The following is a 23,852-nucleotide window of genomic DNA, read 5'->3' on the forward strand; positions in this document are numbered from 1 at the left end:
TGTTAACATGATTAATTGTTACTGCCTCATCATGCTACTATGTTCTGTTTGTTATAGACCGGGCCTTTGTTCTCCAAGGCTTTGACATGTGTGTTGTCAGATTTCTAATGGCTGATGAAGGCTGGATCGCTCCGTTAACGACTCCAAGGACAAACAGTTTCCACTGACTCCCTACTTCTGCCCTTTCCATTCATAAAGGCTGATTAAAGAAAAGAACGGTCTCTCACAGAGCAAGGTGAGCTGAGTGACTTGGTTGTGACCTATTTGACAGTGATGTGACTGAGGTATGTGAATGAGTTATGTGAAGAATTACTAATATAACTGTTTAATAACTATTTGTGATGGTCTGTCTGCGTTTTAGGTTTTTGTGTGTAGGTTTTTGTAAGTAAGTCATTTTAAAGTACAATTATTGTTGATTCGTCATATGTGAATACAATTGGCTTGTACAATAGTACAATGGAGTACATTAAATAAAGTACAATAAATTAACATGTCTCATATATGAATGCACATACTTTTCCATGTATCATTTAGTGAGTATTCAAATAGTCCGTAAATCATTAAATCAATTAGTCACTCCTGATATGAGCTTGGCATGGCCCACACAACATAATAATAACTATAGAACAACCAATAAACAGTGCGGTAGTATTCAGCAGAGAAAACTGAGAACCTTTTACATTGTGATGATAAACACTTGGGCTTGGGAGAGAAACTTAGCAAAAATACAACGTATGTCAGGTTGTCCCGAGGAACAGGTTCTATATGGGAGAATCCTAGCAACTATAACAATCCACAACCACCGGTGGAGATTAGAACACAATAAGCCCATCTTCAACACAGAATTATTTAACAATCTCACACCCAAGACATGGTTTATAAAGTTAACAGTTGCTGTCAAATATGAATTACTGATAATATAATCATAATTTTCATCATGATGCCATGAAAGCAGATCAGGTGATGGATGCTCTAAGCCCCATTGATACCTGGTGCTGACATGAGTCCTTTGTTCTGATCTTGTCTACATTCTGATTGTGCCCATATTTCCAGAAATGTGTCTACACATGGCATTACAATGTGTCTGTTACCTGTCCACTGTGTCTGCATTGTGACCAAATGTTCTGGTCCCTTCCTTTATGTAAATTCTTTCACAGCTATTCTTTCAAAATGCTATTAATTTATTTTTTGTGGTTGTGGGACACATATTGATGTAATCAGTCAACGGTGCCACCTGTCAATGATTTTATAGGGTGGGAAAAATTATGATTTAAATTGTTTCTCTGTCCAGATCTGTCTACACTTGTAAGATACCCAGACACAATGTGTGTCTGACTACCAGAGGTGGACAGGAAGATATGATCACAATCAGATCACAATGTGTCTTTTGATTTTCTACACCTGTCTAAAAAATGTGGGCACAAACAGAACGTGGACAAGATCAGGACAAAGCTAGTGTCACGCCCTGACCATAGAGAGCCATTGTTTCTCTATGGTGAAGTAGGTCAGGGCGTGACTGGGGGGTATTCTAGTTTATTATTTCTATATGGGGTTCTACTTTTCTATTTCTATGTTGGGGATTTGTATGATTCCCAATTAGAGGCAGCTGGTAATAGTTGTCTCTAATTGGGGATCATATTTAAGTAGTTATTTTTCCCACCTGTGTTTGTGGGATCTTGTTTTTGTGTAGGTGCCTATTTGCACTTCACTGTCTTCACATTTCGTTGGTTGATTTTTGTATTTTGCTAAGTTTCACATTATAATAAAAATGTGGAACGCTACTCATGCTGCGCCTTGGTCCAATTATTATGACGATCGTGACAGCTAGAACCAGGTATAAATGCGGCTATCGTTTCACAATCATTAAGAATGGAGCAACCTGTACATACTGAGACAGTAACCTGCTTATAGATAGAACACCTTGATCTAAATAGATGCCAACAGTCAAATAGTAAGGTAGTTGCTCACTGAAATAGACCGAATCTGATAAAAAGGTGTGTGTGACTTACAGTAGTGACTATGTTAGAGACTGAACGGAAAGCAATACGTTTTTTTAAAGCTGGCTTTACACTACTCAACCCACTGTACAAGTTCTTGCCTCTCCCATCTAAGACTTTACTCCCCCAAGTGATAAAATGAAATATAACTCGTAAGAACAAGTGTTGGATATACCTTCTTTGAGAAACATGTTCAGACTCACCCAGCCACTGTAGTCCAATGTGGTGAAGAATGAATGCCATGTGTGTGTGTGTGTGTGTGTGTGTGTGTGTGTGTGTAAAGAGAATGTGTACCAACGGTGATAAATACCTTTACACGGTGCTCCAGTAGGCGCCAGATTTGAAAGCAAAATAAACATCGTCCCACAAGTAGTAACACAGCACTATCAAGCTTACTTCACAGTAACCCACACAGGAACATCAGGGGAAAACTAGGGCCGTAATCTGCACAAACAACTCATACCTCGCATATGGCCAGAGGCAGATAAGGATATTTTGATTGACTGAGAAAGGAAATATGACATTAAATGTAATATTCCACAAAGCTTTAATTGTACACTAAAATCCAGAAATATTACAAAAACCTCTTCAAAGCCATCAGAAACGCTTGCAGTCCATATTTAGACAGGATTAAAAGAAAAACAACTTTACAGTCCTGCTCTTGGTATTGCTAGTACACACTTTTTACAACAGTCTAGTCTGCCTTTTATTGTAGAGTTGATGGCTGAGAACGCAACGTTGCATCATTCATCTCTTAATGGCCTTAATCAAAAACAATCAACCAAGCCCTTTAAACCAAAGAGGAAGAAGCTAAGCGAAAAGTTTTACTCTGCCAAAAATCTGTCCACGAAAATAAACCAATGAAGTGAGGAATTTTTGTATCGAATTTGGTCAACAAAAAATAGAATTGATAATTTGCTACGTGACGCTTATTTGATTGAATAGAAGTTTCATAATGGTTAGAATGCAAGCTACGCAAAAACAACTTTATATCGGAGTTATGCCTGTTGTCAGAGATAGATAGACTCATCATGGATATTACTTTTTACATTGCCATTGAGGGCTTTCACCATTTTACAGTAATCAACTGGGTGGGGATTCATATGAGTTGGGTTGCCTGGCTACCCAAACTCCTTGCTCCAGCCAAACGCTTACTCCACGCCCACGGATGTTAGTTTCTTCTCTGCAATGAGTCTGGATTTAAGTAACTCCCGACAATTTCTAGAGATGATCCTATCGCTGATGACTGTTTTGTAAAACACCCCTCATTTTGACATCATCACAAACAACTTCAGTGATGGAAGTCTCAGACTGAAGTATGTTGCAAATGATAGAGCAGCGAAATAATTTAGTTTGAGTCGAACGTCAATAAGTTGGGAGAAATCAGCTAATGAATAAGAAAAAAATGGACTACTTTAAAATGGAGATAGCTTCAATGGCGCTGCCCATGCTGGTACAGAAGCTATGATTGCACAGATACAAAGATGACTCTTCTATCTATCTCTATGGCCTGTTGTTCACACACTTAAGTACTCTCTCATTGGCTAGAATGGTCTCACCTGATCTCGCCGCCTTCCATCTTTGAGGACATGTATTTCCATTGTTAGAGCAGTCACTTGAATATCTTGTCAATATAATAGAAGATCTTTATTTAAACACACTTCAATTCTTCCTGTATGACATCACTTCCTGTGCAGGGGATGGGTCGAGGAGAAGAAGTCTGTGAAGGGATCTGGGATGTAGTACCACTCTTGTTTCTGGACTCCATTTAACTAAGTAGGTCACAAATAAAACAGAAGTGTCTCTTCTTCCCGTTTTCCAGGTTCAGCCGATGTCCTCTGATGTCCCTTCCGCTGCACGGGAGTGCCCATCTCGGGAGGGAGGAAACTGAGTGTTTATAACACAGATCAACTGCAACTGCACGGATGAGCAGTACTTCTGTATTTATGCATTTGTTCTTCTGAAAGCCCACGACACAAACACAAACAATGGTCCTGTTGTTGAAATGCGCACAAGGAAAAGGACATGCATAACTCCTGTTGTAGTTTTTCCCTATTTATGTTATTACACTTGTAAAGGAGAAGGGCCTTGACATAGCAGAGTGTTTACAATAATATAAATCAATTTATTATTCATTGATATAATTAAACACTTTACGGTTGTTAAAGAGTGATATCAATGATCGGCTGCCTCAAATCACCCTCTTAGTCCACTCCAAAGTCCAAAGTTACACTCAGTTGGCTAAGAGCAGCTTCCCCTGAGTTTGAGCTGTAGTCTGGGGAAAATCCATTGTCAGTGTCCCCTGATTTGACCGTGGTCCCTTATGGAAAGTAATTTATACTGGTTGATCCTCCGTTCACAGAGAACACAGATACAGGGTCAGCTCTTCTGCATTTCTGTGTTAGTTGGAGAGTCCATGGATTGCCTATGGATGAGCAGAGAGTCTCGGATGAATAACGGACAACATTATGGCTGTCAAACATTCTGATGCGATTGACAATAAAAGAGAATGAAGTGATGAAAATAGTTCTCACTCTATGCTGGTTGTCATAGGTCTCAATCAGGTCCTCTTCCTCAGTGAAAGGCGGTGGCTCCTTGCAATCCTGCATTAGAGAAAGCTGGGCACAGACAAAGACAAGATGGCAAGGTTAATACAGTCTTTAGTCAGTTGTTTGAGCATCAATTCAAATCAGAGTATAAACCACTGATTTCCGGGTCCCTCACCCCCTCAACCATGGCATCCTGCATACTCCCATTGGCTGTCTCCAGTTTGATGAAGAGGATGGCGTCGTGGACAGAGAGAAAGAGGAGATCTCGTGTCACCTCCTCATCGAAGAACGCCAAGGCTTCCATTTTCCGTACAATTTCATCTGGAGTGTTAGATGCCAGTTAGAGAGACCAATAACAACACCAAAGAACCCAATGCAGAAGGCAGAGCTGTCCAGTGCACAGACACCACCAGTTATCAGAATGTGAACCTCCAAGCAGGCCAACAAAACACAGCCATTATTATGGTTATTATTAGTGTTATTTTGGGGCGGCAGGTAGCCTAGTGGTTAGAGCGTTAGGCCAGTAACCAAAAGGTTGCTGGATCCAAACCCCGAGCTGACAAGGTAAAAATCTGTCCTTCTGCCCCCGAACAAGGCAGTTAACCCACTGTTCCCCAGTAGGCTGTCATTGTAAATAAGAATTTGTTCTTAACTGACTTGCCTAGTGAAATAAAAAAAATATTAGGACATGGACATTTTGATAGTACAATCTGCTTTTAGTTCATTTTAATCCGCTTGGCAGCATTGAATAAACATTTTATAGCAGAATTCTTTGTAAGAAAGTGATAGCACTGTCCCGATAACACTGCTTACTCTGCTCAAGACTTTAAATAGTGACATATACTGTATTTTTTTTATCCCAAACCGTACCGTCACAGCCTGCGATGTAGACATTGACTCCGATGCGTAGGAACTCTTTAATGACCTGTAGAGGACAGAGGGGGATAGATTAGTGTGACACTAAGCCATTTACAGTGAGGGAAAAAAGTATTTGATCCCCTGTTGATTTTGTACGTTTGCCCACTGACAAAGAAATGATCTGTCTATAATTTTAATGGTAGGTTTATTTGAACAGTGAGAGACAGAATAACAACAAAAAAATCCAGAAAAAAACGCATGTCAAAAATGTTATAAAATGATTTGCATTTTATTAATGAGGGAAATAAGTATTTGACCCCCTCTCAAAGATTTCTGGCTCCCAGGTGTCTTTTATACAGGTAACGAGCTAATGCTGTTGGTATGCGACTACTATTCATTCCAAAGATTCTGTTGAAAAACGTTTCTTAAAAGGAAGCAAATGTAACAAAACAGGGATAAACATACCTGAATTGGTCCAAAAGAAACTAATTTGCAACTGTTAGACTAATGAATACACCCTGAATCAGCTAGATGCATGCAAGAGTGTGCGATGCAGTATTGAATGTGTCATTGTCTGTCACCTTGATTACTCTCATTTCTCTCTCGACCGGTGCACCTGCGTTGTAAACTGTCATTCATAGGCTAGGTTGTAGCAACCTCATGATGGGGGTAGGGAAAATGTTAGTATCATGTAGCCTAAACTTACATCAAGCTGGGTGAATGGAATATGAATGGCAATCATCCAGTATGCTGTAATAGTAATAAGGCCATGCTCCTAAAATATTTTTTTCCCGCCCTAAAAATTGTCCTCCCTCATCTTAAACGTCACTGACCGCCACTTTAGTTGTGTCATTTGTGCATTGTCATGAGCTGGGGCACGATGCCTCGTCATACAGTAGATCACTAACTCAAATTATGTCAGAAAGATGACTCACTATAACACTGTAGTAAGGGATCTTTTGTCTTTGAATGAACTGTAGTCTGTAAAATCTATTCTGTAGAATATTATATGGATGGTACCAGTAGTAGAGTCCGACCTACCAGTCTGAGGGACTTGGCGGCCACCACGTCTAGGAAGGACACGGCTGAGAAGTCCAGTACCAGGCTGTGGATCTGGACCTTAGGTACCGACACCCTGACTGGCAGCTCCAAGGCCCAATCCACACGGACCTCCACCTCTGGCACAGGCCAATCCCCGTCCTCCACCTGCCCGGATTCCCGCCCACTGTCCTGCTCGCTCTCGAAGCCCTTGTTGTCGACACCCAGGGAGACCTCGGATACCACCTCCCCGGTCTGGGTGAACAGAGGTTCAACCAACCAATCAATCAATAAGTCAAATGTATTTCCACAGCCTATCATAAAATCCTAACTGGTTACGAGGTACTGTGCTCACTTTACAAAGCAAAATTAAATGAGTGCAAAGGATTGAAAGGAGACTAAAAGATGGAAATTCCCTATCTCAAAAGATTCTGAGCTGAACAGATGAATGTTATCAATAATCAGATTGTATCGTACCTCTGTCGCTCTCAGTTTCCCTTTCTTTATGAGTTTGTGAATCTTCTTGAGGGCCTTATTCCTCTTCTTGAACACTCTGACAGAGTCAAACCCCACCTGCATGTCAAAGGTCAAATGCACAACAAACTTTAATCTTGCCAACTTGTAGAATGATAAGGCCTATCCACAATCTATACAATGTCAAGGGGAAATATAATGAGCTCACTCACCGTGGCTCTCAATCTCTCTTTGAAGTAGTCAATGTTGGCAAAGTAGATGGGAGCATTGCACTTAAAAATCTTAATTCCGGGAACTTCTGCAATCTGACAGGGGAAGGCCTCATTATTGCATTTATTTCTGGCATCTATTTATGGTATATATCAATTAGAGTTGAAACATATCAGATGTCTTACATTCTTGTAGTCTTTCATGTTCCTGTATATGTTTGTGCCGGGTATGTTTCCAAGTGTAGAGCATGCAGGACTATGGATGAGGAGGAACATATATTTTGTATAAATAAAATATATTGTTCTTAGTGTCATCCTAATCATTTCTATTTTGTAGACAGAAAATATAAATAATGACCGTTTAAACTAGGACACATCAAGCATACGAATCCTAGAATCTCTTAGCAGTTATTTTGAGTGCTTATTTGTTTGATGTTATACATCAGTGGGGTTGGGAAGGTTAATATTTCTAATAACACGAGCTGATGACTTCAAAGCCATCTTAATAGCCTTTGATTACAGAAGAGGCCTGCTCAGTGTTACTCATAGTTTCGCCTACTGACATTTGTAGACTCTTGTCTACACAGCGGTGAAGAGCACGTGGTCAAACACGCGAGCCAGGGAAATCTTTTGATCTTCTGATTCAGGGTTAATGGATTTATAATACAGGGAAAATACTGTAGTGTACTCAACAATATCTACATCAAAATATGACATCTAATCTAGGCCTTCACAGAATGCATCTAGTAATGTATGTGATTGGTACTATGCAGTGCGTTATGTGCTGTAGATGTTACGTGTCACTCACAACTGTGTCCTGACCACCACAGTTCCCATCTCAAACACCAGGCCAGCCAGCAGTCCCACGTCCAGTCCCAACACCACAGAAGCCAGGCAGGTCGCCAGCCAGATGAACTGGGAAAAGAACAAGTTTCAGCTTTAACTTACGATGAGATCCAGCAGAGAAAGTCCTAGTACAATTGTTACATTGAAGTAACATACAGTGGATTGGGTGTCATCAACACACTCTACGGTATCTTTACTGCCAGTGATTACATGTATAGTTATTCCATGTATACCAAGTTGATCATGCTTTCATGTCATCTACTTCAGGTGACTGAAAGTGGATGGTGCTCAACGCTGTTGCTGAGTGTCAGTGTAACTCACACAGTCTGCTCTGTTCTGTCTCCACAGTGTGGGCACCTCTGTCACCTGCATGAACATTCCCTTCAGGTTGGCGACGACGATGGCTGCCAGCACTGACTGTGGGACCAATACAGAGTTGGATCAGTGTGTTAGTCTACAGTAGGTATTCCCAAACTGGTATGTGCAATGCCGTCAGGGTTACGTCAAAAAAAAAAAAAAATGAAAACCTTTTTTTGAACAGTACATTTCTATTTTCCAACGTGAGTTTTTTTTTCCTCGTCTGAGTAGCCTCGTTTCACTGGTAAAAATAAAATTAAACCATTTAGTGTTCAGCGAAATAACAACACAATGTCAAATACAGGTAGCCTAGTCAAATAATTAACATCCAATCACATTAACCGAAAGGTTGCTAGATTGAATCCCCGAGTAGACAAGGTAAAAATCTGTCGTCAAGTGTAAATAAGAATTTGTTCTTAACTGACTTGCCTAGTTAAATAGGTTTTTAAAAATAAAGGTTTAAGGTTTTTAAAAATAAATAATAATAATAATAAACCGTTACTCTATCGCGGGAAACCTTCACTGTTGTGCAGATATTTAGAAATGAATCATGACAATTTGAAAAATAAGCCACGGGAGTTTTTTGAGCGAGAATGAAGACGACTTTCGAGTATTAAGACATGTATAAAAGCAACAGATACCATTAATAAGAAGGGTCTAGAAGCATCTTATATGGTGAGCTACCGAGTGGCTAGGACAGGCAAGCCCCATACTATTGTGGAGGACTTAATTCTTCCTGGTTGGGACAACGCTGGGGGAAAAGGCCAAAAAATCTACACAGACAATGTCTTCATCAAACAACACTGTTTCACGACACATCAGTGACATGGCAGGAGATGTTTTGAAACAACTCCTGCTTTGCATACACGCCAGTGAATTATATGCGTTACATCTGGATGAGTCAACAGACATGTCGGGCCTGGTACTGCTCCTGGCATATGTCCGTTATATTTATGGGGGGTCAATTAAGGAAGACATCCTCTTCTGCAAACCACTGGAAACCAGGACAACATGAGAAGATATTTTTTAAGGTACTGGACAGCTTTGTGACATAAAATGGACTTTGGTGGTCAAGATGTGTTGGTATCTGTACTGATGGGGCAAAATTCATGACAGGGAGACATAGTGGAGGGGCAACGCCACCAGTTGCTCCTGACGCCACTTGGGTACACTGCATCAGCCACCGAGAGGCTCTTGCTGCCAAGGGAATGCCTGACAGCTTGAAATATGTTTTGGACACTACAGTGAAAACAAGCTCCCTCACGACGCCAGGACAGCGGAGTCAATCACCACCTTCCGGAGACACCTGAAACCCCACCTCTTTAAGGAATACCTGGGATAGGATAAAGTAATCCTTCTAACCCCCCCCCCCCCCCCTTAAAAGATTTAGATGCACTATTGTAAGTGGTTGTTCCACTGGATATTATAAGGTGAATGCACCAATTTGTAAGTCGCTAAATGACTTAAATGTAAATGTAAAATAGTTAACTTTGTTAAAGCAAGGCCCCTGAACTCTCGTGTATTTTCTGCATTATGCAATGATATGGGCAGTGACCATGTAACGCTTTTACAACATACAGAAGTGCGCTGGTTATCAAGGGGCAAGGTATTGACACGTTTTTTTGAATTGAGAGACGAGCTTAAAGTTTTCTTTTCTGACCATAATTTTCACTTGTCTGACCGCTTGCATGATGACGAGTTTCTCACACGACTGTCCCATCTGGGTGATGTTTTTTCTCGCCTGAATGATCTGAATCTAGGATTACAGGGACTCTCCGCAACTATATTCAATGTGCGGGACAAAATTGAGGCTATGATTAAGAAGTTGGAGCTCTTCTCTGTCTGCAGTAACAAGGACAACACACAGGTCTTTCCATCATTGTATGATTTGTTGTGTGCAAATGAACTCAAGCTTACGGACAATTTCAAATGTGATACAGCGAAGCACCTGAGTGAGCTGGTTGCGCAATTACGCAGGTACTTTCCCGAAACCGATGACACAAACAACTGGATTCGTTATCCCTTTCATGCCCTGCCTCCAGTCCACTTACCGATATCTGAACAAGAGACCCTCATCGAAATTGCAACAAGCGGTTCTGTGAAAATTGAATTTAAATCAGAAGCCACTGCCAGATTTCTGGATTGGGCCGCACTCAGAGTTTCTTGCCTTGGCAAATCTCGCTGTTAAGACACTGATGCCCCTTGCAACCATGTACCTATGTGAGAGTGGATTCTCGGCCCTCACTAGCATGAAAACTAAATACAGGCACAGACTGTGTGTGGGAAATGATTTAAGACTGAGAGTCTCCAATACATTCGAGACGTGTAGTCCACTTGTCATTCCAATCTCCTTTGCATTAGCGTAGCCTCTTCTGTAGCTTGTCTACTATGTGTCTGTCTATCCCTGTTCTCTCTCCTCTGCACAGGCCATACAAACGCTCCACACCGCGTGGCCGCTGCCACTCTAACCTGGTGGTCCCAGCGCGCACGACCCACGTGGAGTTCCAGGTCTCCGGCAGCCTCTGGAACTGCCGGTCTGCGGCCAACAAGGCTGAGTTCATCTCAGCCTATGCTACCCTCCAGTCCCTAGACTTCCTGGCGCTGACGGAAACATGGATTACCACAGATAACACTGCTACTCCTACTGCTCTCTCCTCGTCTGACTACGTGTTCTCGCATACCCCTAGAGCATCGAGCCAGCGGGGTGGTGGCACTGGAATCCTCATCTCTCCCAAGTGGACATTCTCTCTTTCTCCCCTGACCCATCTGTCTATCTCCTCATTTGAATTCCATGCTGTCACAGTTACCAGCCCTTTCAAGCTTAACATCCTTATCATTTATCGCCCTCCAGGTTCCCTTGGAGAGTTCATCAATGAGCTTGACGCCTTGATAAGTTCCTTTCCTGAGGATGGCTCACCTCTCACAGTTCTGGGTGACTTTAACCTCTCCACGTCTACCTTCGCCTCATTCCTCTCTGCCTCCTTCTTTCCACTCCTCTCCTCTTTCGACCTCACCCTCTCACCTTCCCCCCCTACTCACAAGGCAGGCAATACGCTTGACCTCATCTTTACTAGATGCTGTTCTTCCACTAATCTCATTGCAACTCCCCTCCAAGTCTCCGACCACTACCTTGTATCCTTTTCCCTCTCGCTCTCATCCAACACTTCTCACTCTGCCCCTACTCGGATGGTATTGCGCCGTCCCAACCTTCGCTCTCTCTCTCCCGCTACTCTCTCCTCTTCCATCCTATCATCTCTTCCCTCTGCTCAAACCTTCTCCAACCTATCTCCTGATTCTGCCTCCTCAACCCTCCTCTCCTCCCTCTCTGCATCCTTTGATTTCCTCTGTCCCCTATCCTCCAGGCCGGCTCGGTCCTCCCCTCCTGCTCCGTGGCTCGACGACTCACTGCGAGCTCACAGAACAGGGCTCCGGGCAGCCGAGCGGAAATGGAGGAAAACTCGCCTCCCTGCGGACCTGGCATCCTTTCACTCCCTCCTCTCTACATTTTCCTCTTCTGTCTCTGCTGCTAAAGCCACTTTCTACCACTCTAAACTCCAAGCATCTGCCTCTAACCCTAGGAAGCTCTTTGCTACCTTCTCCTCCCTCCTGAATCCTCCTCCCCCTCCCCCCCCCTCCTCCCTCTCTGCGGATGACTTCGTCAACCATTTTGAAAAGAAGGTTGACGACATCCGATCCTCGTTTGCTAAGTCAAACGACACTGCTGGTCCTGCTCACACTGCCCTACCCTGTGCTTTGACCTCTTTCTCCCCTCTCTCTCCAGGTGAAATCTCGCGTCTTGTGACGGCCGGCCGCCTAACAACCTGCCCACTTGACCCTATCCCCTCCTCTCTTCTCCAGACCATTTCCGGAGACCTTCTCCCCTACCTCACCCCGCTCATCAACTCATCCTTGACCGCTGGCTACGTCCCTTCCGTCTTCAAGAGAGCGAGAGTTGCACCCCTTCTGAAAAAACCTACACTCGATCCCTCCGATGTCAACAACTACAGACCAGTATCCCTTCTTTCCTTTCTCTCCAAAACTCTTGAACGCGCCGTCCTTGGCCAGCTCTCTTGCTATCTCTCTCAGAATGACCTTCTTGATCCTAATCAGTCAGGTTTCAAGACTGGGCATTCAACTGAGACTGCTCTTCTCTGTGTCACGGAGGCTCTCCGCACTGCTAAAGCTAACTCTCTCTCCTCTGCTCTCATCCTTCTAGACCTATCTGCTGCCTTTGATACCGTGAACCATCAGATCCTCCTCTCCACCCTCTCCGAGCTGGGCATCTCCGGCGCCGCCCACGCTTGGATTGCGTCCTACCTGACAGGTCGCTCCTACCAGGTGGCGTGGCGAGAATCTGTCTCCGCACCACGTGCTCTCACCACTGGTGTCCCCCAGGGCTCTGTTCTTGGCCCACTCCTATTCTCGCTATACACCAAGTCACTTGGCTCTGTCATATCCTCACATGGTCTCTCATATCATTGCTATGCAGATGACACACAATTAATCTTCTCCTTTCCCCCTTCTGACAACCAGGTGGCGAATCGCATCTCTGCATGTCTGGCAGACATATCAGTGTGGATGACGGATCACCACCTCAAGCTGAACCTCGGCAAGACGGAGCTGCTCTTCCTCCCGGGGAAGGACTGCCCGTTCCATGATCTCGCCATCACGGTTGACAACTCCCTTGTGTCCTCCTCCCAGAGTGCTAAGAGCCTTGGCGTGACCCTGGACAACACCCTGTCGTTCTCCACCAACATCAAGGCGGTGACCCGATCCTGTAGGTTCATGCTCTACAACATTCGCAGAGTACGACCCTGCCTCACACAGGAAGCGGCGCAGGTCCTAATCCAGGCACTTGTCATCTCCCGTCTGGATTATTGCAACTCGCTGTTGGCTGGGCTCCCTGCCTGTGCCATTAAACCCCTACAACTCATCCAGAACGCCGCAGCCCGTCTGGTGTTCAACCTTCCCAAGTTCTCTCACGTCACCCCGCTCCTCCGCTCTCTCCACTGGCTTCCAGTCGAAGCTCGCATCCGCTACAAGACCATGGTGCTTGCCTACGGAGCTGTGAGGGGAACGGCACCTCCGTACCTTCAGGCTCTGATCAGGCCCTACACCCAAACAAGGGCACTCCGTTCATCCACCTCTGGCCTGCTCGCCTCCCTACCTCTGAGGAAGCACAGTTCCCGCTCAGCCCAGTCAAAACTGTTCGCTGCTCTGGCACCCCAATGGTGGAACAAGCTCCCTCACGACGCCAGGACAGCGGAGTCAATCACCACCTTCCGGAGACACCTGAAACCCCACCTCTTCAAGGAATACCTGGGATAGGATAAAGTAATCCTTCTAACCCCCCCCCCTTAAAAGATTTAGATGCACTATTGTAAAGTGGTTGTTCCACTGGATATTATAAGGTGAATGCACCAATTTGTAAGTCGCTCTGGATAAGAGCGTCTGCTAAATGACTTAAATGTCAAATGTAAATGCAATACAACCCAACATTGCAGAGTTATGTGCATCCTTTCAAGCACACCCTTCTCATTAACCTGTGGTGAGTTAAATTTGTTTTTATTAATAAGGTTTTATATGTACGGTGGTTAAATAAAGAGCAAAAGTATTGATTATTATTATATTATTATTTGTGCCCTGCTCCTATAAGAGCTCTTTGTCACTTCCCACGAGCCGGGTTGTGACAAAAACTCACACTCATTCTTATGTTTAATAAATGTATCGTATAGTGTGTGCGTGGCAGGCATACAATGATGGCAAAAAAAAAACATTTGAGAGTGCGCTGACCCTGGTGCTCGAGGGGGTACGCAGCTGGAGGTTGAATGTTTGAAGGGGTACAGGACTTTAAAAAAGTTTGGGAACCACTGGTCTACAGCAATCCCATTTCACACTCTGCATTATCATTGGATGTGGTTGATGAGTTGACCCATTATACAGCTTGGATCTCTTTCCTCACCTTCTGCAGGGGTTCCAAGAGGTTCCCGAGAGCCAGGATCACAATCATTACCATCACAGCTGAGATTATACCAGCCATCTGTAAGAATAGTACACACATTTGTAACGGCACCCTGTTATTGTGTGTGTGTGTTTTTCTTGCCTATAAGTACTGTATATTGTACCTGACTCTTGCCGCCGGTGCTCTCCTGTACAGCGGTGCGGGACAGTGCAGTGCTTGCCACAAAGCCGGAGAAGCAGCCACAGAACACATTACTGAACCCGAACGCTATCAGCTCCTAGGACACACAGGGAGAGAGCCTGGTCAATCTACTGCAAATTCTACATGGAGCATCGCACACGTTACAGCTGAGAAACCAGTGTCAATCTGCAAATGTTGTTCTTCAACATACTGTACCGGTGCTCCGCTGTGATGTCATAGAGACTAGGGCCTTGATTTCGAAAATATTTGCATTGGTGCTAATTTGCAATATACAAATCCGGTTTTGGTAGGGAGTGTTGAGTTACTGTAAACCCATTGAATGAAGCATACTATAAAAACCAACACAGTGTTTTAGTGGTGTCCTGACTATGTGTGTGTTTGTGTGGAGTGACTCCAAAAAATAGATTTTGGCCACAATGCTCACATTGTTTCAGAGAGACATTAAGAAGGTCATATTAAACTATTGGTTATAGACACTCTCACATCACAGGTCGACTCCCGCAGTGTGAGAGAAATTCTGCTTGGGGAAAGAACTTGATTGGCAGGAAGTTTGGAATGTACCACACACACAAACATACACACCTGATTGCCATCGATCGTGTAGTCGTGTTTTGCAGCGTAGACCTTGGCCACAGAGACAGCTACTGCATAGCCCACTACCGCTGTAGAGAAACTGGAGCCCAGAATGTTCCACAGCAGCTCTGTGTTGGGAGGCTGAGCTGGAGCAAACCTGTTGGATAAACACCTCACAAGTTACATTGGAAAACATCATATTTTTTACTGTTTTGATATTGTGTTTGATTTAGGAAGTGTACAGTAGCCAATTTAACTGAATTTAACTCATATTGTTGTTTAAATAGTCTTTCAGTTATGTTTGGTTGTCACGACTTCCGCCGAAGTCGGTCCCTCTCCTTGTTCAGGCGGCGTTCGGCGGTCGACGTCACCGGGCCTTCTAGCCATCGCCGATCCACTTTTCATTTTCCATTTGTTTTGTCTTTGTTTTACACACCTGGTTTCACTTCCCCAATTACTTGTTCATTATTTAACCCTCTGTTCCCCCATGGGTTTTTGTGAGTGATTGTTTGTATGTTATTCGGTCCGTTATGTGGGCTTGCTTATTTGTATTGTATTTGCCTATTTTTGAGTAAATTACGTTTACTTACTCATATCTGCTGTCCTGCGCCTGACTCCTCTACACAAGCTACACACAGACCTTAACATTGGTATTGTTGGGAATGATTCTAAGTCTGTCAATAAAAAACTCCAGAACATCCTCTTTTTTGGGGACAGGAAACAGGAAGTGCCACAGGAAGGGCTCTCACCCCCTGGGGATGCTGTGCACAATGCTGGCGCCGTAGCGCGACTCCAGCTCGGTGGCGTAGGAGATCCCAGCGGCAAACACGGTCTGGGAGAGAGGGGGGTGGATTGGGGTGGAGATAGAGACAGTTGAACACAGGAGAGGTGAGACATGATGGTTTACTGTACACTTAACATGTATCACACATGTAACACACACATATGGGACACAGTAGATACTTACATATATAGTAATTTCATCTTTAGGTTATAGTTATTTTATCACAAAAAATTGTGTAACTTTGTGGTGAAGTTCTTAAAACACCTCGTTAATAGATAGTAGTCCATAATGTCTTCAGAATTCTCCGTAGACCCTATTACATGTTTGGATATTCTGCATTTTATAGAATCTCAAACACTGATCGTTATCATTTCACAACAGTAAAATATTGACTGTGAGCCATTCCATTTCCTACCACAATCACTTCGATGGGGATGGGGACGGGAATCTTGTGCTGGAATTTGGAGTTGACCTCTTTTACAGCCATGACGATGACAATGGTGAGCAGCCCAGCCACCAGGTCAGCTCTGTTGGTCTGTCTGATGTTGGTAAACACGTCGATGAGCGTCTAAACAGAAGAATTGGTCATATTTGGTGATCTTTATGTCTGACTCTATCCATGAGATGTGCATTTTGTTTAATGCAACGTTGGCCTTCAAATTAATTCTCCGACACTAACAGCCAATCAAAAGGGATCTAAACAGATGTCCTTCTACAGTGTGTATCAGAGTATTAGACCCTCACGTAGAGGATGGAGAAGCAGCCGCTGTGGTTGTTAGTGGGGACGGAGAGGACTATCTTCAGCTGGGAGATGAGGACGTGGAAGGCAGCGGCTGTGGTGAAGCCGCCCACCAGGGGGTCTGACAGGTAACGGACCAGGAAGCCCACCTGGAGCAGCCCCATTACCACCTGTATGGGGAGGAACACCTGGTCACCATGGAGATACAGTAGACCATATGACTTGACCAGCAAAAACTCTGGATCCAAGTTAAAGGCTATCAGGGCTCAGAGTTGTTCGTCAAGACCGTATATTAATATGAACAAGATGATGTCAGATCATTGTGGGATATCAATGTCTTCCTCTTGCACTGAATCTTTAACTCAATAATTACCTGGAACAGCCCGACCAGCACAGTCATGGAGGACGCCACCATGATCCTCTGGGCCTCCATAGCCTCCACGTCCACCACAATCCCATCAGACTCTGTTCCATTCACACCAGTGCCATTCCCAGGAAGCAGGAAGTGGTCATCGGGGGCGAGGGTCAACACGACGGAGCCCACCATTAGACAGGTGACAGGGAACGGACCTGAGGGGTGGAGAACAGGCAAGGGAGACACCTGATAAGTGCACGTGCAATTGATGCCAACTTTGTAAGTGCATTGTTACATATATGACTTGATACGTCTCTGCCTCATTCATTAAACGCCCAATCACAGGAGATGGATGAGTTCATTAGTCATTGGTCAATGGTCAGTCCAGGTGTCAGTCAGGTGGAGGGGTGGGCCCTACCTACAGAGATGTGTCTGGAGGTGCCCAGCAAGAAGTAGGTGAGGATGGGGAAGAAGGCAGAGTAGAGTCCATAGACTGGAGCCACAGACACAAGCAGGGCATAGGCCAGGCCTGAGACACAAGGAAATAAACCACAGAAAATGAGCAGTGTTTGTCTTCTCACGTCTGTATGAGAATTGACGAGGGGCAACTGCAGTCTGACATGTTTACTCTGTCAAGATTGATGACTTTCAGTTTCAACAACCTGTTATTTCAAAGAGCACTAAACAAAACTGTCTAAACATGAAATGGTTCAAAGCAGCTTGCCATGGGTGATTACAATAGTGTGGAAAGAACGCCATTTGGTCACACTGGATAATCAAAAAGTTGCTATTTGTGGAATCTACACTTCGACTACAGTCGGTTTAGAGAAAAATGGGACGCACACCTTGTAAGCTGCACACCAGACCAGTGCTAACACCAGAGACGACATCACTGGGAAGCCACTCTCTTATTGGGTATCTGGAGAGCCAGTCAATGACAGGAAAGACTCCTTTCACAACCTTCAGGGCCTGCCTACCTGAGCAGCTGCATTGTAAAAAACACACATTTAATGTCAAACATTATTACAGTCAGCATAGACACAGACACAGACAGACAGACTCACTTCTCACAGACCAAACATACAAAATGTTGCCTGTTTTCCTTTCAGTAAGACTATTAAAACCTTGTCCAAACTGACCCACAGGCGCGGCTGAGTCTCTCCCTCAGGGTCCTCTCCTCCCGGGCCTGCCTCTCGTTGTCCTCCTCAAATGTGGGGTTGGAGTAGATGGGTCTGGACACAGTGTATGGGTACAGATTCTCTGGAGGGAGGGCATCCATACCGCTCCACCTGCTGAGGAGACAGACATGATGGAGAAGTTTACATGGAACACCACCAGTGAGCACCAGTGCCTTCCCTTATGAAGTGTAAACTTCTTGAGTTAGAAAGAGTTTCTGAAGATTTGCGTGACAGACAATGGGATAGAGCTGGTCTTTAAAAAAAAATGTTTTACAATATTTATTAAGAGCTGTCATTTTATTGTGAGGAACTGCAGTTTGATCAGATTTTTGTCCACTGTTATGTGAGTGATCTTACAGACCTATTCAATCAAACCTGGCACTTCCGGGGTAGTGAGAAAGCCTGTTTGAATGTATATGCTGTTCTCGCCTTTTATTTCTCTCTGCTTGTCACCATATATTTTGGGGAATGGCACACATAGCTAGCCAGTGAAACTTTTGCTTTATCTTATCAAGTGTGAATTATAATGACACAAGGATTTTGTGACAATAAAACAAAGTCGGGACCTGATATAGTGACTGCAGAAAAAACAGGTGTTAGATTTAGCTGAAGAGCCTCCTCCATGTTTTTATCTAAGAGGCCATTTGATTTGTATCTTTCCAAAACAGTCAATAGAATATAATTCATTACATGATGTCTGAGCTTATCACCAAGATTACTCTAAGGTCAAAGGTCAAATACACAAACAGGACAGTACTATAATTTAGGCACAGTCATGTTAGGCTATAGTATCCATGATTTCTATGGTAGATTTTTCTAATATATATATATATATATATATATATATATATATATATATATATATATATATATATATATATATATATATATATATATATATTTTCACACCTTGTGATGTTATTCAGGTTCTTTGAGAGGAAAACTCCTTCATTCATGGAGTCATTGATTGCTCCAGAGTGTTACAATGGGACAGTTAGACAAAGTTTTGGTCATAAGATCTCTCTCTGTGTTTTTGACCCAGTAGTTCTGCGTGTTGGGTTTCAGCATCGCACCATAGCCAAGAGCATCCTTAGCTTGATCTCACCCCAAAGCTGTCACTAAGGAACAGGGTTACCAACGACATAGCGGTGCCAGGCTAAGAATACATCCAAAACACAGCCTAGCCTAGCCTAGCCTAGCCTAGCCTAGCCTAGCCTAGCCTAGCCTAGCCTAGCCTAACTAGGGTAAAATCTGGGGAAAGCTAACCACAGTTCTGAAATATATTTTTTAAAGCACATGTTAGTCTGCGAGTGAATAAGATACACTTGTATGACATAGGAAAACACTGGATGGTCCGGGTAGCGGTGGGTCTGACATTCTACACCTACACCTAATATAACACCAGAGGCTTGTGTGAAAGATGGAGTTTGTGTTCAACACAGAACAAACTCTCTCTTTCATTAACTGTATATTTACGAGTCAGTGGATCAGAGCCAGAGTTGGGGGCTTGTCCCCCAATCAAAACCATTGTAAGTCGCTTTGAATAAAGCATCAGCTAAATGGCATATATTACTGTAATTGTTATATAAAGGCCACCACCACAGGCTTTTCAAAAGGTGCACTACAGTCCAACTTAGATATCCCTCTTTGATAACCTCTAATCATTTAAATTCAGTGTTCTGTTCTAGGATATTACTTTCATTATTTTCTGATTATGTCTGAAGAACTGTGTTCACAGTTTGACCATGATGTTTGTCCAGTTTGTTTTGCTGTTGGATGACCACACAGTTGCATAAATATTTACAAATCCATGTGTCACAAATTAAAACATCTAAAAATATAATTATACTTTTACAAAAGTATTGTGTCATAATCCCTTACCTGATCTCCTTGGTTAGTTGTTCTATATTCCAGAATGTTGCTCCTTTTCAAAAGTGAATAGGTTTGACCACAAACATTACACATCCTCTTACAAACAGTCTAGGACTAATTCTTCAATGTCATACTCTCCTTCTCTCTCTTTCTTTCTTAGAGCCCCATCCCTGTGTGTGTTTGTGTTTAAGGCTTATATGAGGGAGGGGGCCGGGGGGAGTTGGGGAGCAGAGGGGTAAGGGGTATGTGTGTCCGAGTGTTGCCGGTGGAGGAAGCACAAGGGAGCTATAGAATCTACAGAGCCCAACTGAAGATTCTGCCAAGGGTGGCTGTGTGTGTGTGTGTGTGTGTGTGTGTGTGTGTGTGTGTGTGTGTGTGTGTGTGTGTGTGTGTGTGTGTGTGTGTGTGTGTGTGTGTGTGTGTGTGTGTGTGTGTGTGTGTGTGTGTGTGTGTGTGTGTGTGTGTGTGTGTGTGTGTGTGTGTGTGTGTGGGTGCGCATCTATAGTTCATGTTGACCTGTGGAGGTGTGACTGATTACTGAAAGTGGGACTGAATGCACTGAACGTTATTTGACCCTGTCCTTAGCACAGAATGTTCAGTAAGGTCCCTCACCACTACAATACTAGAACATGAAACAGTGTGTAGACTATGTTACACATATTGATACAAGTATCATCACAGTGAACTTGATGCTCTTGTCTTGATTGTTTTCATGATAAGCCTTGAGTCAGTAAAGAAGCACTGTTCAGTCTGTCATAGAAGTTACTTGCCAAACGCTATGTTTTGATAAGATCAAATGGGTTTGTTTTGTGCCAAGCCCTGCTGTGTGTGTATGAGTGTGTGTGTGTGTTCTTTTCTGATTATGTCTGAAGAACTGTGTGCACAATTTGACCATGATGTTTTTCCATTTTGTTTTGCTGTTGGATCACCACACAGTTGCAAACAAATGTACAAATCCACGTGTCACAAATGAAAACATTTTAAAAATCATTCTACTTCTACAAAAGTATTGTGTCATAATCACTTACCTGATCTCCTTGGGTAGTTGTTCTATATTCCAGAATGTTGCTCCTTTTCAAAAGTGAATAGGTTTGACCACAAACATTGAAAATGAAATATCCTCTCACAAATAGTCTGACTAATTATTCAATCTCTCTCTCTCATAGCACATTTCCACTGAGGATTTACCCCAGTGTTTAACCCAAATGGCTCAGACTTTTCTGTTTCCCTCTATGCGGGCTGGCACCCATGTCTCACTGGGCCATGGCTCCGGTGGACCTGCTCTGACTTGGAGCCAAAGCAATGCCCTGGGTACTTTTCAGCTGTCATTTACATAACAATGGCTAACTGAACTTTAACACCTTCTCACAAAGCAACAGTCTTGAATGATACATATGTTGTTGATTCTGCTCGCCACAAGTCTTTAGGGTCAAACTCCTGATGGAAACACTGGTGGTACCCTCATCCCTGTGTGTGTGTGTGTGTGTGTGTGTGTGTGTGTGTGTGTGTGTGTGTGTGTGTGTGTGTGTGTGTGTGTGTGTGTGTGTGTGTGTGTGTGTGTGTGTGTGTGTGTGTGTGTGTGTGTGTAAGGCTTATGAGGATGGGGGCTGGGGGAGTTGGGGAGCGGAGGCGTGAGGGAGGTGTGTGTCCCTGAGTGTTGCCAGTGGAAGAAGCACAAGAGTTGACTTCTCAGAGCCCCACTGTAGATCCTGTCGTGTGTGTGTGTGTGTGTGTGTGTGTGTGTGTGTGTGTGTGTGTGTGTGTGTGTGTGTGTGTGTGTGTGTGTGTGTGTGTGTGTGTGTGTGTGTGTGTGTGTGTGTGTGTGTGTGTGTGTGTGTGTGTGTGTCTATAATTCCTGTTGACCAGTGGAGGTGTGACAGATTACTGAAAGTGGAACTGAATACCCTGAGCGTTACTTGACCCTGTCCTTGGACTGACTGAACAGTGCTTCTTTACTGGCTCAAGGCCTATCATGAAAACAATGTCATTCATTTTCCAGTATTGTAGTTGTGACGGACCTTGCTGGACATTCTGTGCTATGCCAAACGCTATGATTTAATAAGATCAAATGGGTTTGCTTCGTGCCAAGCCCTGCCATGTTACTACAGTCAGCTAGCTATACATCTGAGACCTGACAATGTGTGAGTGTGTGTGTGTCCGTGTGCCTGTGTGTGATAAATGTGTGTAGAGGGGAGGTTTAAAGATGAATTTGATTATATTTGGCTGGTTGGGTTTACCAGGCAGGTTAAGAGGATTCAATATGTAACATCATAACGTTAAGACAGAGAGTTGTAGTCAGGAAAGCCCAGGTCTTTTTCATTAACAGCAGCTTATCACTCTTCATTCTCCACCGGGGAGCTGTTGTGTGAGAGACTTGCTAAATCATTCCCAACCCATCCAGCATTTAGGTCTCTGATCTGGGTATAACTCCTCTTTGCAGTCCCCCAAGCACTGGAAGGTCTATGATACTCATATATTCAAACAGCATGTTTCTAGCCAAAAGGCATACACAGGGGTTAGTTGTAATTATACTGCAGTATGCTATGCAGTATGCTCTTTTGCAGCATGTACAGGATACTACTGCTGTCAAATTTGTCAGTCTTGATCAACTGACCTCTGATCTTGAACTCCCTCTAGTGGATATTCAAAATACTGGTAAAAAATGTTCAGACTGAAAATAACTACTCTGATTTTTAACATTTTTATTTAACCTTTTTTTAACTAGGCAAGTCAGTGAAGAACAATTTCTTATTTACAATGATAGCCTAGGAACAGTGGGTTAACTGCCTTGTTCAGGGGCAGAACAACAGATTTTTACCTTGTCAGCTCGGGGATTCAACCAACCAACCTTTCGGTTACTGGTCCAACGCTCTAACCACTAGGCTACCTGTAGCCCATGATTAGTCTGGCTGGGGCCGCCATGCTTCACCTCACCTGGGAGCTCTGAACACATGAATCATAACACGTGAGTTATGATTGTAATGTAATATGTGGTTATCATATTGTTCAATATGTGCGTCCATGGCCTTAGGAGGCAAATGAGAATGGTTATGCATGCTAGCTAAGTTATTCAACAGTCACCAAAGGAAACAGAGCCAAGAGGGCCCATAAATAGTAGACCTTTCCCAGAAAGACAGATTTAGGGTTAAGTATGCTTTTGTATACTTTTTAGCCAGTAGTTCTGAAAGTAGTGCTCACGAGCCTAAAGTGGTCCCCGAAAATTGCATACTACGTCAAATATATGCATGTACAGTGCCTTCAGAAAGTATTCAAACCCCTTGACATTTTCTTCAGGAAAAAGTCAAAGGGTCTGAATATTTTCCGAAGGCACTGAATGCACGTCATTGCCTCTCTCTCTCTCTCTCTCTCTCTCGCTCTACTGTATGTACATCTTGCTAGCTGTCGCTCAAATGGCAAGGGGCAAAAGCTCAATGGCTGGAACTCGAATTGCTAGGGGCTGACCCACGTGGGGGTAATGTAGGGGAAGTTGCGCTGCACAGATTCCAGTAAAAAGTCAATTTCAAGCTAGGGATTTTGTGTATAATTGAGTTAAGACAGTAGTTCTGCTCGTAGAACTACACATTGACACATCCAGCCCAAAGCGAGAGGTTTCAAACATACTCACTAGTCGGCAAAGTTCCGGAGAGTGTCAACTGAGATTTACCCATCATTTCCCTGAGCGCAAAGCCTTGATTTACCAATCAAATGAAGACTAGCACATATCCGGTTGTGCTACTCAACATGGTGATAATGACTCTGGTCTTGGTCATATGCCAACCTAAGAATATCGAATTGTAATTTGATGATGCCAACCAGAAACTACATTTTACTTTTACTAATGGGATACAACAAGCACTTTC

The 23,852-nt window shown here is 43.6% G+C and overlaps 2 protein-coding genes across 3 annotated transcripts in view; both read right to left on the minus strand.

The window, feature by feature from the left end:
* Window positions 1-2,613, minus strand: part of LOC106576240 (chloride anion exchanger) — a 15,306-nt gene extending 12,693 nt beyond the window's left edge. The window contains exon 1 of one of the 2 annotated variants that reach the window (XM_045699880.2): window positions 2,308-2,613. The gene's annotated coding sequence lies outside the window, so the exon portion shown is untranslated. Of the gene's footprint in view, window positions 1-2,200; window positions 2,277-2,307 lie in introns of those variants that run through there. The other variant, XM_014153307.3, reaches the window with a different exon arrangement.
* Window positions 2,528-20,181, minus strand: LOC106576239 (pendrin). The gene is made up of 21 exons (XM_014153304.3): window positions 20,002-20,181; window positions 18,082-18,234; window positions 17,788-17,927; window positions 17,361-17,471; window positions 16,961-17,157; window positions 16,593-16,757; window positions 16,264-16,416; window positions 15,814-15,896; window positions 15,074-15,221; window positions 14,454-14,567; window positions 14,291-14,368; window positions 8,293-8,388; window positions 7,934-8,040; window positions 7,312-7,381; window positions 7,129-7,221; window positions 6,920-7,015; window positions 6,446-6,697; window positions 5,417-5,471; window positions 4,722-4,867; window positions 4,532-4,615; window positions 2,528-4,422 (listed from the first exon to the last, which is right to left on the minus strand). Exons 2-21 carry the CDS (start codon window positions 18,219-18,221, stop codon window positions 4,399-4,401), a joined length of 2,352 nt encoding a protein of 783 aa, XP_014008779.1. The 5' UTR covers window positions 18,222-18,234; window positions 20,002-20,181; the 3' UTR covers window positions 2,528-4,398.
* Window positions 20,182-23,852: the final 3,671 nt, after the last annotated feature.

Source organism: Salmo salar, chromosome 17 (genome assembly GCF_965601325.2).
Source record: "Salmo salar chromosome 17, fSalSal1, whole genome shotgun sequence".
In the NCBI taxonomy this organism is placed as follows: domain Eukaryota; kingdom Metazoa; phylum Chordata; class Actinopteri; order Salmoniformes; family Salmonidae; genus Salmo; species Salmo salar.